The 17949-nt window shown below is 41.4% G+C and overlaps 1 protein-coding gene across 2 annotated transcripts in view; it reads left to right on the forward strand.

Moving 5' to 3' along the window:
* Positions 1-17949, forward strand: part of LOC137547292 (pneumococcal serine-rich repeat protein-like) — a 106738-nt gene that overhangs the window by 73055 nt on the left and 15734 nt on the right. Inside the window, exons 8-12 of one of the 2 annotated variants that reach the window (XM_068270719.1) lie at positions 330-467; positions 2611-2748; positions 9326-9406; positions 10570-10682; positions 13826-14024. In XM_068270719.1, the coding sequence (XP_068126820.1) occupies positions 330-467; positions 2611-2748; positions 9326-9406; positions 10570-10682; positions 13826-14024 (669 nt within the window). The remainder of the gene's footprint in view (positions 1-329; positions 468-2610; positions 2749-9325; positions 9407-10569; positions 10683-13825; positions 14025-17949) is intronic. The other variant, XM_068270720.1, reaches the window with a different exon arrangement.

The raw sequence follows: 17949 nt of genomic DNA on the forward strand, positions 1-17949 counted from the left end.
GGCTGTAATAATACTTCTTCATAATTAAATAAAATAGTGTAAAGGAACATTAGTTTCAGCTTAGAAAACTCAGTGTTCAAAAAGACAAATTAGTAAAAGAAAAATGTTCTTAACCGACCGGTTTCGGCCCCTCAGCATCATCGGGGTATTAAGTTTGCCAGTGCTGCACAACCTAACAGGATTCGAATTTATCTGACTGTTTGTGGGAACAAGTCTTCTGGTACCAGCTGGACACAGGTGTTAAAACTAGTGAAACAAGAGTCCAGGTTTGTGAAAGCATAGCGGAGAGACATCTATATCTGATACCAATTTTCTGTCAACTTATACAGATATAAATGAGTGCCTGAATGGTAACAACACCTGCTCCCCAAATGCAATCTGTACAAACACTGTTGGAAATTACAGCTGTCAGTGCAAACCTGGAATGCTAGATCTAAACTCCAACAATCCAGGGCGGGATTGTGTCGGTGAGTACAATTTATTGGCTCAGCTTTGTCTCAGGACAAAAAATATAAATGAGTAGGATTTAATATGATTTATCTACAGTGTATACAATTTAGCTGAAAGTTTCAATAGAGCAGAAAAAAATATTTTACACTACTGCATAATGTACAACCATTGTGATTAGAAATTCACTCAGTTTGAAATGACAGAATCAGCAGCTTCTCAAACTCTTTACAAGATGCAACAATTTTGAAGTTAGTTTTGTGATCAACACCAAAACTCAATCAGAGACATCAAAATTGATTCATAAAGCAAAAAACTTGTTGTCCAGTGTTGCTATGCTAATTTAGATCAAGGAGAGTAAGGTGGGTACACACATCAGATAAAAGCAGAGCCACATTTGTACCTTTTTGTACTGCCCAAGGCCCACTATCACATAACTGCCTCCCCCCCCCCCTCCCAACGCAGCAGGGACTAGATTGCAGGCTCATCTGAGGACAGTTAGTACCATGATGGCAGGGATTAAATTGTAAGCTTCTTGGCAAGCAGCTTCTTGGTTTTCTTTTCTGGAAACCTTCCCTAATTGGTTACCAGGGGTTGTGACTGTATTAATACTTCTTTATAATTGGTTTAAAATAGAAAAAAGGGAACATTGTTTTCAGCTTAGAAAACCCAGAGTTCAAAAAAGACAAATCTGCAGTGAAAAAAGATGAATTTGTAAAAAAAAAATCAAAAAAATGTTTAAATATGAAAATATAAATTTTATGGTAAATCTTCCTTTAGCAGGTTCCACTGCTAAACTTCACAGGTTACCAAACACTACATGTTTTTTGCATAATTTAGCTAAATACATGTATAGAAAGCTGTCCACTAAAGTCTGTTATAAGAAGACTTTAAAAAGAAAAAACATTCCTGATGTTTTTCACTGCAGGATTGAGGTTAAATAAATGGCATAGCTGCACCCTGTAAGGCCAGAAACCCAGTAGGAGCGATTTTCTGAGTGCTTTGCGATTTGAAAACGCTTGCTAATGTAATGCTTTCATTTTCTAATCACTAGCGATGAGAAATCACTCCTAGTGGATTTCTGGCCTAAGAAACATTTACTTAAAAAGAGTCTTTGAAATGGAAAAAGTACCAACAAGTAGATGGAAGAGTACAATCAAAATTATTTGGAGCATTTTCTTGCTTGCTGGGGGTTTAAATAGCATTTAATTGGCGATTTTAAAAATATCACCTGGGCCCTTGGCTCATAAGCAATTATTTTTTTTCTCCCGTGTTATCTCCTAGGAGATCATTTTCATATTCTCTTTAAGATAACTTTAAACAATATTACTACTGAAAAACTACCCAAAACTTGGTTAAAAAGTACTATCGACATTATTTTGAGTATTTTCTTGCTTGCTGGAGCTTTATAAGGCTTTTTATAACAAGGAGTGAAAATATCAGCAAGGTGAAAACTCATGTGAAAAAGTGAATTGCATATGGGCCCATATGCAATTCACTTTTTCATCTTAGTTTTCTCCTACAAAATAATTTTTCATCTTCTATTTAAAATAACATTCCAGTACTTTTCAATAAAAAAAAAGTACCAAAAAGTAAATGAAAAAATACTATCAAAATTATTTTGAGTATTTTCTTGCTTGCTGGTGGCTTAAAATTTATTGACAAGTTTAAAAATACCACCTAGGAGAAAACTCAGGAGACAAAGTGAATTGCATATGCCCCCTTGTCATAAAATGCATTTTAAACCACCAGCAAACAAGAAAATACTCAAAATATATTTGGTAGTACTTGTTCACCAATGCTTAGGTACTTTTTCAATTGTAAACTGCTTAAAAATTATTTTAAAGACAATATGAAAATTACCATATCTCTTAGGAGATAATTCAGGAGAAAAAATGAATTGCATATATGCCGATATTTTCTACTGGGCAAACTTTTTCTTTTCTAGACAATATTTCATCACTCCTCTAGGGTTACTTCTTCACGTACATATCATGAACTGGTTGAATGGGAGCCTATTTCATATAAATATTTTAAAATAACACAGCATATCAGTTTGTAAATCTGTAAACATCCCCCCCCTAAAAAAAAAAAAGTTTAAATAAAATTGTGTAAAAAGCAGTATGCCTTCCCAGTAATGAATTTAGTATTGTTCTTAAACAGACATAAACGAGTGTGATACCGGAGTCTACAGCTGCTCACAGTTTGCCTACTGCATCAACACCCCCGGGAGCTACCAGTGTCAGTGCTATCCAGGCTTCCAGGATGGCAACCCCTCCAACCCGGGCCAGAATTGTATAGGTGAGTAACGTCTGATACTTGCATGTGACGACAACTTCAGTCTTGGAATTTTTTCCAATTAGCTACTTCAACTGAACCGACCGGCTCCCATCACAGGGTGCTAATTTGTAAGTCAAGCCTGTATTTATTTTAATGGCCTGTTCACAATTCTTCTAGAATTCTTGTCTTGATGTTAGCAGTTCTGCGGGCTTTACACAAGTGCTCAGCTGAAACAAAAAATGTCCACCTGACCTAACATTTACTAAGCTTCGGCAAAATGTCTTTGAAAAACAATTTTAGTTTTTTTTCCATCTCTGCTTTTGTAAATACAGAGCTTCTCTTGCTTCCTTAGCTTTAGTGTGGGCACCTGAGGTAAAAAAAATGGGCCCACACATGCTTAAAGTGTACCAGAGACGTGAAAGGCTAAAGATTTGATACATACCCGTGTCTTCCTCCAGCCCTATAAGCTCATCTGAGTCCCTCGCTGTCCTCCTGTGGTCTGCTGATCAGCCACCATCAGCCCTGGTAACAAGCTCAGTTGGGTCCAGTTTGGTCTTCTGCGCATGCGCGGACCTCCCCCAGTTGAAACTAGTGGTGGGCAGAAATGACACCTATGCGTAATTACGCATCGTAATTCGTAATTATGCATCCTAATCGTAATGTGAAATTTCCAGATTACAAGTAAAAAATCTTGGATGGAAACGTAATCGCTAACCGTAATTATGCATGTTAGTGTAATACTAGGCGTAATTTTGGACGCAAATGTTTTTATGCATATGAACAGATTTTTTTGCATTGAATAATAGCTGCGCAAGTGCAGTATACTGGCTGATGAATGCAAAATTATTTTGCATACGAACACATTTTTTGCATTGAATATTTAATCAATAGCCTCGCATGCGCAGTACACTGGTGAATAGATGCAAATATTTTTAGACATGGAACCTAATTGCATAATTACGATTCACAAATGTAGTATGGTGTACATAATGTAATCGCAATTATGAAAAATTATGCAAAATTTTGCATAATCGTAATTGACCCATTACGAGCACCACAAGTGGAAACTTTCTCCTGGTGTAATTTTCGGAATAAAAGTTCGTAGGTGCAGAGGCCCCTTGATTTTACCAATTAGCAGTATGAGTAAGCTTGCCAGCAGAAAGACTGTATCTCAATTCAGTCAGTCAGATAGAAAATATAGGACTGCGACTCTGGTCCAACTATACAAGTATATATAGCAGGAAGTAATCCACCCACAGGTGCTTTAGTTAGGATTAATGTCCCCTTGTCCTCTCTGCCACCACTGGTCCATTTCCCCAACGAAGAGTCCCATTTTTGAGGGTTCTAAACATGTAGGGTTGTATATGGGTGGGGGGTTGTATTTTCTATGCAGTGTGAGAGGTTAGCCTAATCCCAATTGACCATATAGTGTATTAGTTCAAGCTGCTCTCTCCTCCATACTGCTTCACTATTTACATTTTTGTATGTTAGCAGCACTACTTGTCCATGTCCTCTCGAGTACTTTTCAATATATTAATTAAGAGTTATGTTTTAGCCTATGGGCCCATTTCCACTATCGCGAATTAGCATGCGTTTTTCGCATGCAGATTCGCATAGCAATACAAGTGAATGGGACTGTTTCCACTTGTCAGGATTCCTTTGCGTTTTTCTGTGCAGAAAAAATTCGCATGGCAGAGCCATCAGAATTCGCATACCGCTATGAAATTCGCATACAATGTATTTCATAGGAAATCCGCATGAGGTTTGGGTATGCGAATTTTCATGCGAATTCGCATAGAAACAATAGGAAAGCACACCAGCACTACCATGGTTAAATTTGCATACATCGTCATCCATGCGAATTCGCATAGACTCACATGCAAAATTCGCATCCGCATGCGAATTTTTACCGCGGTGATTCGCACCGCACAAGTGGAAATGCAGCCTAAAGGTGCGTACACACATGCGACTATAGTCGTTTGTAACGATTGTTCCCCGATCTTTACCAACGACGATCGTTACAAAAAACGAACCACCGACTATTAAGTCTAACGACGAACGAGCCAAATCGCTACAAAAGAAAGTTCTGTCTCGGCGGATTTTAACCAACGACGATCGTTTGCAAAAGTAGTACATCGTTGGAAACGATCGTTTGTACCAGGCTGGACATGCGCATTTCACTTTTTCTCCAGGAAACTTTACAATTTTATGCGCAGGCGCATTAAGTGCTTTTACGTGGTGTAACGTTCGTTCTAACGATGTGATCGTTACACACTTTTTAGAACTAACTTTACTCCGGTCGTTCTTTCATCAATTAAAAGATCGTTCGTCGTTAACAACGAACGATCGTTGTCGCATGTGTGTACGTAGCATTAGAGTGATGAACAAAAAATAACAGAGGAAGAAACCTCAGTAGTATAAAAGCATATGTAATTTATTAAAACTCTTCCATGCATAAAAATAGTATATTATAACTCCCATTTCGCCTCCGAACATCATCAGGGATATTCAATATGTAAATATCTCCTCATCCAGGAAGCCAAATTTCTGACTAGCAAATGAAAGGTACTAGCCAAAAATTAATTATCCAGAACTTTATTTATTCAGTTACAGGGAAATCGGTGGCTAGTGCATTTTTATGTTCTACCTACTAAATTTAAATATTAGGTGAAATTTATTTTCAGTGCTAATAAAGAGATTCCCCACTGGGCTCCCAAAATGTACTGATATTGAGAACTGCTGTTATAAGCAGAGACTTTGCTTATTTCTAGATTTCCTTTCATCCTGTTTTAATATTTTTTTATTTTTAATCAAAATTTTCACAAAAAATATTGTGAAGAAGAAAAAATATGTTGTCTCAGGCTCGTAAACTTCAATGCATTTGGTAAAAATGAGTTTTCTCATGCCCATATATTTGTGCAGAAATTTGCTAATCACTATTTATCAGAAACAGGACCAAATTTTGTCTGATGCAAGATGCATAACTCAATACAACAACAATAATACACAATATATGTATTTACGTCAAATCCTCCATTGCTAATAGTAATCTTTACATAAAGACCAGTGTAGTCGTTTCTTTAGATTATAGGTTATATGACAGATAATATGAAAGCACGGGAGTAGATTAAACCGCACTGTAACTTCATACCTAAAGTTTTAGCTGTTCAGAGGAAAATGACTTCATATAGCTGCAGGTATAATTTCAGGCTGTCTAGGACCTCTCACCTCCCTGGGAGTTTCTGAGAAATTAGGCAACCTTTAAGCATTATATTTAATTTACAAGGGGCTTACCAAAATTACGAGGGAGAAAGTGTCAAAATAGGAACTTGTTATTTTTTTGTTTGCAGTTATGTTGAACATTTGAACTGATATAGTTCAATTTTTGTATTTATAGGGCTTGATTCACTAACCGGCACTAAGTGTTAGTGCCGGAGTAAAAAAGAGTTTTCCGGCGCTAAGTCGGTTAGTGTGCCTTATCTGAGTTAGTGTGCCTTAAGTAGTTTTGTGCACACTAAATAGCTTTGTGCACACTAACAGATGGACAAAGCTACATCACAAACTGCAGATAAGGCACACTAACCTCAGATAAGGCACACTAACCTCAGATAAGGCACAGTAACTCAGATAAGGCACACTAACCTCAGATAAGGCACACTAACCTCAGATAAGGCACAGTAACTCAGATAAGGCACACTAACCTCAGATAAGGCACACTAACCTCAGATAAGGTTAGCGCTGTAGTTTGTGCCCACTAAGTGATAAGGCACACTAACCGGCTTAGTGCCGGTTAGTGAATCATGCCCATAATGCTCTTGGTTAGTGTTAGTGTGCTGTGTGTTTATTTAGAATTATTATGTTATTCTGAATGTAATAGCAGATCTATGGTAGGAAGGCAGAGATGGAAAGAAAGAGAATGCAGAACAGATAATATGAATACTCCTGTATCTTTGCAGCTTGTGGTGGAATGCGCACTGACCAAAAATGTGTGGATGTGTCTGTCAGGTCTCATAACACAAGGGGGTCAATTCATAAAAGGCTTTGCGGTAAAAAAAAAACCCTCTCGTCAGGAAAATACCGCTTTCGGTATTTTAAACTTCTGTGTGCTAATTTATAATTCATAAAAATCTTCACAGGTGCGGTAGAAATGCGGTGTTTTACCGAACTAAAGTGTCGGTAACATGAGAAGAGTAGCTGGCTGAGTTGATACATTTGCTGTTCTCCGTGCAGAGACAACATTACAATAAAATAAGGCATCCCCAACTTCCCTTTGGATGTGCATGTTTTGTTATACTGCCTCTACTTGCTCTGAATCTGTCTTTAGTCTTTCTAAACAATCTATTTAATAGCCACAGCTTAAGAACTTCAAGAAATTTTACACATGCAGGCTTTCTGATGTGAAATACACATCTGAAAACCAGTACCCAAGAGGTTAAAAACACAGCCTGGGATATTCAGGGGAAGCCTTGTTTGTTCTGCTCTCACCACTGCTGCCTGGGAGATCTGTCTCCATTAACTTTGCTCTTATCTCTCCCATATCACCTCTTCAAAGCAGGTGGTATTCTTCCGTTCCATTACCGCCTGTTCTAATCTTTAAGGTGCCCATACACTCGTCAGATTGGCAGCAGATAGATAAGAAATGCATCTGATGATCTATCTGATGCGTTTTTAGAAATTTTTTTACCAGGATAGAATTCCAATAGATTTCAGTTTGAAATCTATTGAAATTCGATCTGATGGCATTTTTTTGCCATCAGATTTCCATTAAGGCCAATGCAAACTGATAAGCAATCTCATCAGATCGACCTAAATTTTCCACCCTGCAAGTTCGATGGAAATCCATCGAAATCGATCGAAATCGGCCGTCGATCGGTCGATTGGCCAACCGATTTGCAATCGATCGATCGATCGATCGATCGGGATCGATCGGTCGGCCAGAAAATCGTCTGAGTGTATGGGCTGCTTTATGAATAGACATTTACTGACATGTATTGAGGTAATTACCGCACAAGTCAGTAATTTATCTCACTGCTCGTGAATTTCAGCTTTTCATGTGCTAACTGCTTTTATGAATTGACATTTTGCTAAGTGCTCGGTAAAGTCAGCTGTTTTCTGCATTACCGCATGCAGTAATGCTTTATGAATCGAGGCCAATATACATTATGTCAGCAAAAGAGGTGTCGGGGCCATTCTATTATTTATCAAGGGTCAGAAACATCACAGTGACATTTCAGAACACCGTTCCTGTCTCAAGCTAGTCTGTACCCTTCCGCTGTTCTGAAAAGTCGCTGTGATGTTTTTTACCCTTGAAAAATATAAAAGCATAATTACATCGGATGGTGCAGCCATCTATTTCTTTTTTACCCATATATCTTTTAAATATAAAATGAAAGAGACTGGAGAAGAGAGAGTACAGCGCCCTCTTATGTGTGGAGTATTTGCTCCATTTGTGCACAAATACTCCAGGGTATGAACATGGGATGCCGTTTTCAATAATAATAATATTTATATGGTGTGTTACAGCACCCAAAAATGATATGCAAACTTCAGGATTGATATAATTTAGACAGGTATTCTAAATTATATTTACATTATATTTTACATTATAATCAGTGTTGCTTGCGAATTTCCTCCAAAGTCACTTTTAACACCCAAAATGCTATTTTTGATTTAGAGAAAATATTCACAAAAATATATTATACTTTTGTAAAATGGTCAAAGGAAACAAATTAGCAAAAATGTTCGAAAAAAACCTGAAAAATAATTATTTTTACCATGAAAAATCACGTAAAAAGCGAGAAATCATTTATTTTTACCTTGAAAATTTGCCAAAAATGCGAACAATAATTAACTTAATCAAAGATGATTTTTAATAGCATTTTCGCTTGAAAGTCGAATTTACAATTATTTTTGCGAAAATTAATGCGGAAACAATATCGATATTTTTACTCTTTACTGATTATAATTGTCATTTTTATATTTTTATGTTATAGGAATTAATGCTGAATATATATATATTGCTGCATTCTTATTTATATTTAATTTCTATAAAAAAAAGTCCCATGTAAGGATTTTAGAACAATATTTTATGTAAAATAAATTAAATCGCATCTATTTAAATAAAATACATGCTAAAGTAAATTTTATTTAAATTCTGGAAATGGAGGCAAAACTTTTTTATCTTGTTGTTGTTTGTTAAATTCTTTCTCTGTGTTTTATTTGGCGAGCTCTACCCTCACATCCAACTATTATTATGAGTAGCGTATCACTTCTCATTTGGCCGGGAATTGACTGAAATGTCCTCTTCATTTCATCCACACTGTTCAAAGCAAAGCAAGAGAAAAATAAATAAGCAAAAAAAAAAAGTTTGCCTTCAACTGAACTTTAACAGTAAATTTAGAAGAAAAAAAAAGGTATAAATCTTAGGCTCCCAATGGAGACACACCAATGCTACAGTTCTGGATAAACTTGATAAACTTGCTATACCACCGTGTATGAAAGTCACTGTGAGAGAAAAGGCTGCTGACCACGTCGGTATAACCTTACCACAAATATTCTCCACGTCATCACACTGTCTACTCTTCTACTTGTTTTACAGATCCAACCCTCTGCTACGGTCAGGCCACATTCTGCAGCGCGAATTCCAACTGTCTGGACTCCAAGAACGTTATATGTGCAAGTGAGTGTTTACATTTGTGATGTCATCTTACAGTGCCCACCTCATACCTCACCAATCAACGTTCACTTTATCACTACTCTAGTCTAGGCTGATTTCTGTCAGGAATAGGAATTTAAGGAATCCAAATTCTTGTTCTAAAAACCCAACTAAAACCAAAATTAAACAAGGCCAATTCTCAAAGCAATTAGAATAAATTATAAATATCATTTTTGGAAATTGAAGGTGCCCATACATTTAGGGATGATGTGCAGATTCAACCAAGAGACAAATTTATCTCTAATCAAATCAAATCTAATCGAATTAGTCTGCTGCCCATACGCTGCAGGCCCATTCCTGATCAATTTCATGCTGAAATCGATCCGCAATCGGCCTTGTGACGCCGCATTCGCCGCCTCACCGGCCCGATGCTGCCCCCCAATGTTCAATGTACCCTCATGGTGCCCAGTGCACTACACATTACCTGTCCATGGTCACCACTGGCTCTGGGTTATGTCCTCTGTCCATACACGTGCCCCACGGTAGCGTCATTATTTTTGCGAAAATTTGTGCAAAAAGAATATCAGCATTTTCGCTAATCCCTGGATATTAAGGTAGCCATACATGAGTCAATTTTTAGTTTTTGATCAAATAATCAAAACAATCTAACCAATATACCATATAATTCTGATCAATGTTTCCGAAAATAACAAATGACTGAATCAAAATTTCAGTTTTTATATTTTTCTTTCTGATTTTTTTAACACATCTGATCAGATTTTTATCGAAAAAACTGAATAATCATTCATTTTTTCTAGATCGAAAAAAAAAGGATTATTTTAATTTCTTTTCTGAGCTCTTTTTTTTAAATTACTCCCTTTCACTTTCATTTAAATCACGGTAAAAATCACGTAAAAATTATTGCGATCGCGCATGCTGTGATTTTTACTGTGATTTTAATGAAAGTAAATGGGAGTGATTTTTAAAAAGCGCTCAGTCAGAAATCGCACAGGAATCACAAGTGCTCAGAAAAACGCTTATAGGGTGGAGCCAGCTTTAGTCAGATAGGAGGTTTCTATAGTTCGTTTTGTTGTAATGTGAGCAGCTTTTTGATTGGCTGCCCTGTTACTGTATATTGCAGCTGTTTATGCCAGTATGTCATTCGTCATTGTGTCACTCTGTTACAGGTGCACAAGCCTTTCCATGCAGCGTGGTGATGGCAGATCGTAATTACACCAAAGAGCTGTTGAACGCCTCCAGCACGGCCTTCAAGAACCTCTCCCAACTTTTTAAGGTCGACGTAAGTACAGCATCTCCGCCTTCAAGGGAAATCCTTCTCAATTGTTACTTATTTACTTACCGGTACTATTTTTTTTTCGTATGTAAATAAGATGTTTTTGTTCAAATCACTCCGGTCTCAAGCATGAAGTGGATACTACCAGCCACTGGCAGACCATGGGAGACCAGGGTTTTGAATACGGTCAGAAGTCCTTGGGCAAAACTTCCCAACACTGCAGGATGGCCCCCTTAGTGGCTGCAGCTCTTGAGCGCTTTGAGCCCAACAGGAGAAGAGCACTAATGTTAGGATTATCAAATTAAAACCAGACAACAATGATTCCATGGACAGCAGCAGATCGATTATTAACCACTCTGCGACCACCTCCAGGATGCACTGGTGCGTCATCTCGCAATGCGCGAGATTAGCAGGGAACAGGGCACTCGCGCGAGCGCCCATTCACTGCAAAAGGAACGGGGAGACGCCTACGTACAGCCTGCCAGCCGCGATCGGAGCTGGCAGGTTGTAAATATTTTTAAAGAGGCACAAATCATTTGTACAGCGCTGCGAACTAGCACAGCGCTGTGCGGGGGACAGCTCTGTCACTGAGCTGTCCCCAGCGGAGGCTCAAAATCAGATCCCTCTCATAGGCTGATGCCTATGAGAGGTGATCCTACTTTTAGATCTCGGAGGGAGTAAAATAAAAAAAGCATAAAAACTAAATTGAATTAAAAAAATACTTAATAAATTGATTAAAAAAAATAACATTGCTGTAGCAATCAGATGCCACCAACAGAAAGCTCTGTTGGTGGCAAGAAAAGGAGGCAAAATTCATTTGTGTGCTAAGTTGTATGGCTGTGCAGCGAACTGTTAAAGCTGCAGAGTGCTAATTGTAAAAAAATGGCCTGGTCACTAGTCCTCAAGTGGTTAAAAAAAGGAAGGGGGGGGGGAGCTTAAAGGATACCCGAACTGAAATGTGACATAATGAGATAGACATGTGTATGTACAGTGCCTAGCACACAAATGACTATGCTGTGTTCCTTTTTTCCTTTCTCTGCCTGAAAGAGTTAAATATCAGGTATGTAAGTGGCTGACTCAGTCCTGACTCAGACAGGAAGTGACTACAGTGTGCCGCTCACTGATAAGACTCTCAGACGCCATTTTCTGCTAGGAAAGTGTTTTATAGTTGGAATTTCTTATCAGTGAGGGTCACACTGTAGTCACTTCCTGTCTGAGTCAGGACTGAGTCAGCCACTTGCATACCTTATATTTAACTTTTTCAGGCAGAAAAATAAAAAAGGAACACAGCATAGTTATTTGTGGGCTAGGCACTGTACATACACATGTCTATCTCATTATCTCACATTTCGGTTCGGGTATCCTTTAACCTCTTGACGACCAGCTAACGCCGATTGGCATAAACTGGTCGTCTGCGGGTTACCATGGAAACGGCCGCTCGATCGAGCGGCCTTTCCATGTCAGTTCACGGAGGGTGTCTCCGTGAACAGCCGGAGAGCCGCCGATAGCAAGAAGAAATCCCCGCTGTTTACATGATACGGCGCTGCTGCGTAAGTCAGATCGGCGATCCCCGGCCTCTGATTGGCCGGGGATCGCCGGCATATGATAGGCTGAAGCCTATCCCACAATGCGCAGGACGGATATCCGTCCTGCGCAGCCCAGGAAGGGAGAGGGAGGCAAGGGGAGGGAGGGAGCGCACAAAACGCTGCGGAGGGGGGCTTTGAGGAGCCCCCCCCGCTACCCACTAATGGCCGGCGGCGATCAGACCCCCCCAGCAGGACATCCCCCTAGTGGGGAAAAAAGGGGGGTAGTCTGATCGCCCTGCTGCACTGCTGATCGGTGCTGCGGGCTGTAGAGCCCACGCAGCACCGATCAGTGAAAATTCCCCTGGTCGGCAAGTGGTTAAAGAATCCCTGACACAACCTGAAAAAAAAAAAAGACTTTGACATTTGCTTACGAAGAGGGAAAGCTCTGGATCCCATAGAGCCTCCCTGTTTTTTTTCTCCATCTCCTCGTTCTCCCGTTGTCCCCATTCAAAATTGGTGCCACACATGTCCCCGAGTGTTTCTGAAGCAGTAAAGTGTTGTAACGTGTTAGCCATGAGTAAAAGCAAGAAGTTCTGAAGACAGGTACATCCATACTGCGCATGTGCAAGCACAGTACAGATCTGGGGACATGGCGAGAGCACCAGGGAGGCTCTTTGGGATCCAGAGGCATCCCTTGTCTTAGGTGAGTATCTAAGTCTTTTTTTCCCTGCTTTAAGGTTGCTTTAAATAAAGGGATATGGGCATACTTCTGGAAAGCTGAGTGTAGCCATTGTTGGCCCTTAACCACTTGAGGACCACGGGCTTAAACCCCCCTAAAGACCAGGCCATTTTTCATTAAATAGGCCACTGCAGCTTTAAGTCCTCGCTGCAGGGCCGTCCAACTCAGCACATAAGTGATTCCCCCTTCCTTTTCTCCCCACCAACAGAGCTTTCTGTTGGTGGGGTCTGATCGCTCCCCCAATGTTTATTTATTTTTTTATAAATATTTATTTAATTATTTTATAAATACATTTTACTTTTTTTCCATTTTTCTCCCCATACCTCCCTCCCTCCCACCGCCAGCCAATCACCATGATCAGCTGTCTTAGGCTTCAACCTGTGACAGCGGACCGCTCCTGTGTCTCCCAGGGGGACAGCTGTGTCACACGGCTGTCCCCAGTACAGCGATGTCTTAAATCGCAGCGCTGTACACTGTCTAACAGTCTCCTAGCGCGATCACAATCCCCTGCAAACTCCGCCCCCAGGACTGCACGCTGATCAGCGTTAGGCTGTCCTGGGGCTGCCGCCGCGTCCACGCCAATTGGCGTGGAACGGTCTTTAAGAGGTTAATAAGGATTACACTGTGAGCCCTCCCTTTCCTCCCTCACTAAGCTGCTCTCATCAGTAGACCACCAGTGCCCCCTTACCTTGTCACCAATATCACGTGACTTCAGATGGGGATGGGTAATGGATTCATCCTAGTGAAGAAGGAAAGTGTGGGCATTCTTTATGACTGACGCTGTTGCCACATTCTATTTAAAGATTGACACAGGTTTACTTCAGATCAAATGGTTCCTCATCTCTTACTAATTACTTACTAATGTTATATTTTGCTCTTCCTAGGCCACCAATTCCTTGAGGACCAAGCTCAACGTCACCAACATAGAGATCATTGTGGTTGGCTTCAGACAGGGCAGTGTGGTTGCCTACTTCACCGTCCTTCTAAACTCAACTAACGCAGTTAGTGCCTCGGACTTTCAAGCGGCATTGCGAAGCGCCCTCTCTGAAATCACCAATAGCACTTCCATCACAGTAATGAACCGTAAGTCATGTTACACTTATCTTATACTTAGCGGCAGCTCCAATTTTTGTTTTTTTTGGGGAGGAGGGGGGGGGGGGGTTACACAGGGGGCACTGTGGATGGCTGGTGGGGCCCATCTGGGTGATCGAAATCAGTGTTTGTATGGCAAGCTTTAGTTATTTTTTGCTTAGCTCAGGTGGTAAAATTGATTACAAGGGATCTTGCAAGGATTGGGAGTTATTTATGGCAAATACAGAAGACCCTTTGTTGACTTAAAGGATACCCGAAGTGACATGTGACATGATGAGATAGACATGTGTATGTACAGTGCCTAGCACACAAATAACTATGCTGTGTTCATTTTTTTTCTTTCTCTGTCTGAAATTGTTAAAGAGACTCTGTAACATTAAAAAGATCCCCTGGGGGGTACTCACCTCGGGTGGGGGAAGCCTCCGGATCCTAATGAGGCTTCCCACGCCGTCCTCTGTCCCACGGGGGTCTCGCTGCAGCCCTCCGAACAGCCGACGACTGTGCCGACTGTCAGTTCAATATTTACCTTTGCTGGCTCCAGCGGGGGCGCTGTGGCGGCTTTCCGTTCCGAACTACACGGAAATACCCGATCTCATTCGGGTCCGCTCTACTGCGCAGGCGCAGGAAACTTGCGCCTGCGTAGTAGAGCAGATCCGACGGCGATCGGGTATTTCCGTGTAGTTCGGAGCCGACAGCCGTCAGAGCGCCTGCGCAGGAGCCGGGAAGGTAAATATTGACGTCACCGCTGCCCGGACTCCACGGAGGGCTGCAGCGAGACCCCTGACGGATGGAGGACGGCGTGGGAAGCCTCATTAGGATCCGGAGGCTTCCCCCACCAGAGGTGAGTACCCCCCAGGGGATCTTTTCATGTTACAGATCCTCTTTACATATCAGGTATGTAAGTGGCTGACTCCGTCCTGACTCAGACAGGAAGTGACTACAGTGTGACCGTCACTGATAGGAAATTCCAACTATAAAACACTTTCCTAGCAGAAAATGGCTTCTGAGACCAAGAAAGAGATAACAAGGGGAATTTGTTATCAGTGAGGGTCACACTGTAGTCACTTCCTGTCTGAGTCAGGACTGAGTCAGCCACTTACCTACCTGATATTTTACTCTTTCAGGCAGAGAAAGAAACAAAGGAACACAGCATAGTTATTTGTGTGCTAGCCACTGTACATACACATGTCTATCTCATCATGTCACTTCGGGTATCCTTTAACGCCTACATAGACTAGACTGACATGGAGAATTTTTTACAGACCCTATCCTGTTCATTCTATGCTGCTGGAGCATGGAAACAGTAAACTGGCCTCGTTCACATTACAAACGAGGACGGGCACGCACGCGAAACGCAACGCGTACGAACGCACGCCATCCGCGTTTGTATGCGTTGCGTGGCTGATCTCATCACTGAAAGTGAATGGGACAGCCATGCGTTTTTGCAAAAAATGCGTGCAGCATGCATTCCTGGACCGCACAGGTCCGGAACGCATGCAGTGTGAACATCAGACATTGCACTCTATGCAATGTCTGATGTCGTGCGTGTCGGCCACCTGCACGCGTTTCCAAAACGCGGCTGGAAACACGTGCAGTGTGAACGGGGCCTTACTGAGCAGGGGGGGGCCCTCAGGGCGAGGGCACAGTTATCACGGTGTAGCGCTGCCCATGCTTATACTTACACATATATGCCTTTTTTATATGTATTTACTTATGATGTGCTGATTTGGAGTGGAATAAGTCGTTTTTTGATCACAGAGCTTCAATCTGCAATCTCCCACTCTGTCTAAAGCAGTGGTTTGGACTTTTGAGCCTTTGGATCGGTGACAGTTGAATCAAATACTTTTACTGTTGCTTTTTTTTCATTGGCTAACTTGCAAGCTGCATACATTTTGCATGAAGGCTGAAATATGAGCATTTCGAATCATTAAAAAGTGATATTTGCTCACTAATTACTTAATTAGGGGACAATCTGATCATTTGTCCTGCAGTCAGCAATGAGATCAGTTAGCTGACGTGAGGTGTAACTATGCATTGAAATTACATCAGAGTAGTCTTATAGTGTTTTATACTCATTTTACTGTGTTTAAAGGGAAACTAAAGTGAAATAAATGTGCCTCGTGTAACTTACCTGGGACCGCGTCCTTCCAGACCCCTGTAACCCTCCTGGTCCCTCACCGTTTTTTGGCTCTGTTCCTTTCAGCCGCTGTGCCCCTCTTGTACTTGTAGTATGTTAATGTCCTTCCTATAGTGTGGTGCCAACAACTGTATTCTATCCATACTCCAGATGTGGCATCGCAAGTGATTTATACAGAGGGAGTAGTATACTAGGATATTGTGGTTTTATTTCCTGTTTTATGCATCCCAGAATTATATTTTCTTTAGCTTCTGCTTGGCATTAAATATGGGTGTTTAAAGGGAAGGTTCAGGGAATGCATAAAAAAAAATAAAAATCCAAATCCACTTACCTGGGGCTTCCTCCAGCCCGTGGCAGGCAGGATGTGCCCTCGGCGCCGCTCCGCAGGCTCCCGGTGGTCTCCGGTGGCGAGCCCGACCTGGCCAGGCCGGCTGCCAGGACGGGCTTCTTCTGTGCTCCGAAATGCGTGTCACCCGTGCGCGCTGATGTCATCGGACGTCCTCCGAGCTGTACTGCGCAGGCTCAGTAGTTCTGAGCCTGCGCAGTACAGCCCGGAGGACGTCCGATGACGTCAGGGCGCACGAGTGACACGCACTTCGGAGCGCAGAAGAAGCCTGACCTGGCAGCCGGCCTGGCCAGGTCGGGCTCGCCACCGGAGGCCACCAGGAGCCTGCGGAGTGGCGCCGAGGGCACATCCTGCCTGCCACGGGCTGGAGGAAGCCCCAGGTAAGTGGATTTGGATTTTTTTTTTTTTTTATGCATTCCCTGAACCTTCCCTTTAACTTGCTATCAACCAGTATTTTCAAGTCCTTCTCCAAGTCTGATGTCCCCCGGCTGTAAGCCATTTATCTTATATGTTTTTCTACCATTGGCACATCCAAGGTGCATGAACTTACATTTATCCACACTAAGGGCTCGATTCACAAAGCGGTGAAAACCCAGTTAGAGACTTTAGGCGTAATAACCATTGCACCACGCTGGTGAAAAGCCAGTTTAGGGGTGATAAGTTTAGGCGTGATAAGTTTAGGTGTGATAAGTTTAGGCATGATAAGTTTAGATAAGTTTAGATTGCGCGCAAAGTCCCGCACGCAAAGCAGCGCCATTAAACTCTATGCGAAGTGCACCAGACTTTGGTAGCGCAAAACTTTTGATCAGCTGTGCACTGCGGTGCTAACCCAGTTGGTGCTTAAACTTATCACGCCTAAACTTATCACACCTAAACTTATCATGCCTAAACTTATCACACCTAAACTTATCATGCCTAAACTGAGTTTAGGCGTGATAAAGGGCTTTTCACCAGCGTGCTAACTGTTAGCATCGCTTTGTGAATCAGGCCCACAATTTAATCTGCCATCTTTGTGCTCATATAGCCATGCTGTTGAGATGCTGTTGTAAAATGTCCCTATCCTGCTTAAGGTGGCCACTATTGCTCCAATTTCTAGCGAAAAATCGTTTCGGGCAATCAGAAATTCTGATCGGAAGTGAAATATTGTAAAAGTGGCCACTTACGGTCCAATTTCTAGCGAAAAACCGTTTGAGCGATCAGAAATTCTGATCGGATTGGTTGTAAATAATCTCCATTGGTGGACAGAATCGATTATGAACGAGTGGAAAAAAATGTCGCCCGAATGAATTTTCGTTGAACCAAAATTTGGATTTTCTTGTTGGTTGTGATAGATAGGAAGCAAAGATTGGTTCATTGATGGTGTAGTGAAAGATTTATTACAATATTTCACTTTCGATCAGAATTTCTGATCTCTCGAACGATTTTTTGCTAGA

This window comes from Hyperolius riggenbachi, chromosome 2 (assembly GCF_040937935.1).
Source record: "Hyperolius riggenbachi isolate aHypRig1 chromosome 2, aHypRig1.pri, whole genome shotgun sequence".
In the NCBI taxonomy this organism is placed as follows: Eukaryota; Metazoa; Chordata; class Amphibia; order Anura; family Hyperoliidae; genus Hyperolius; species Hyperolius riggenbachi.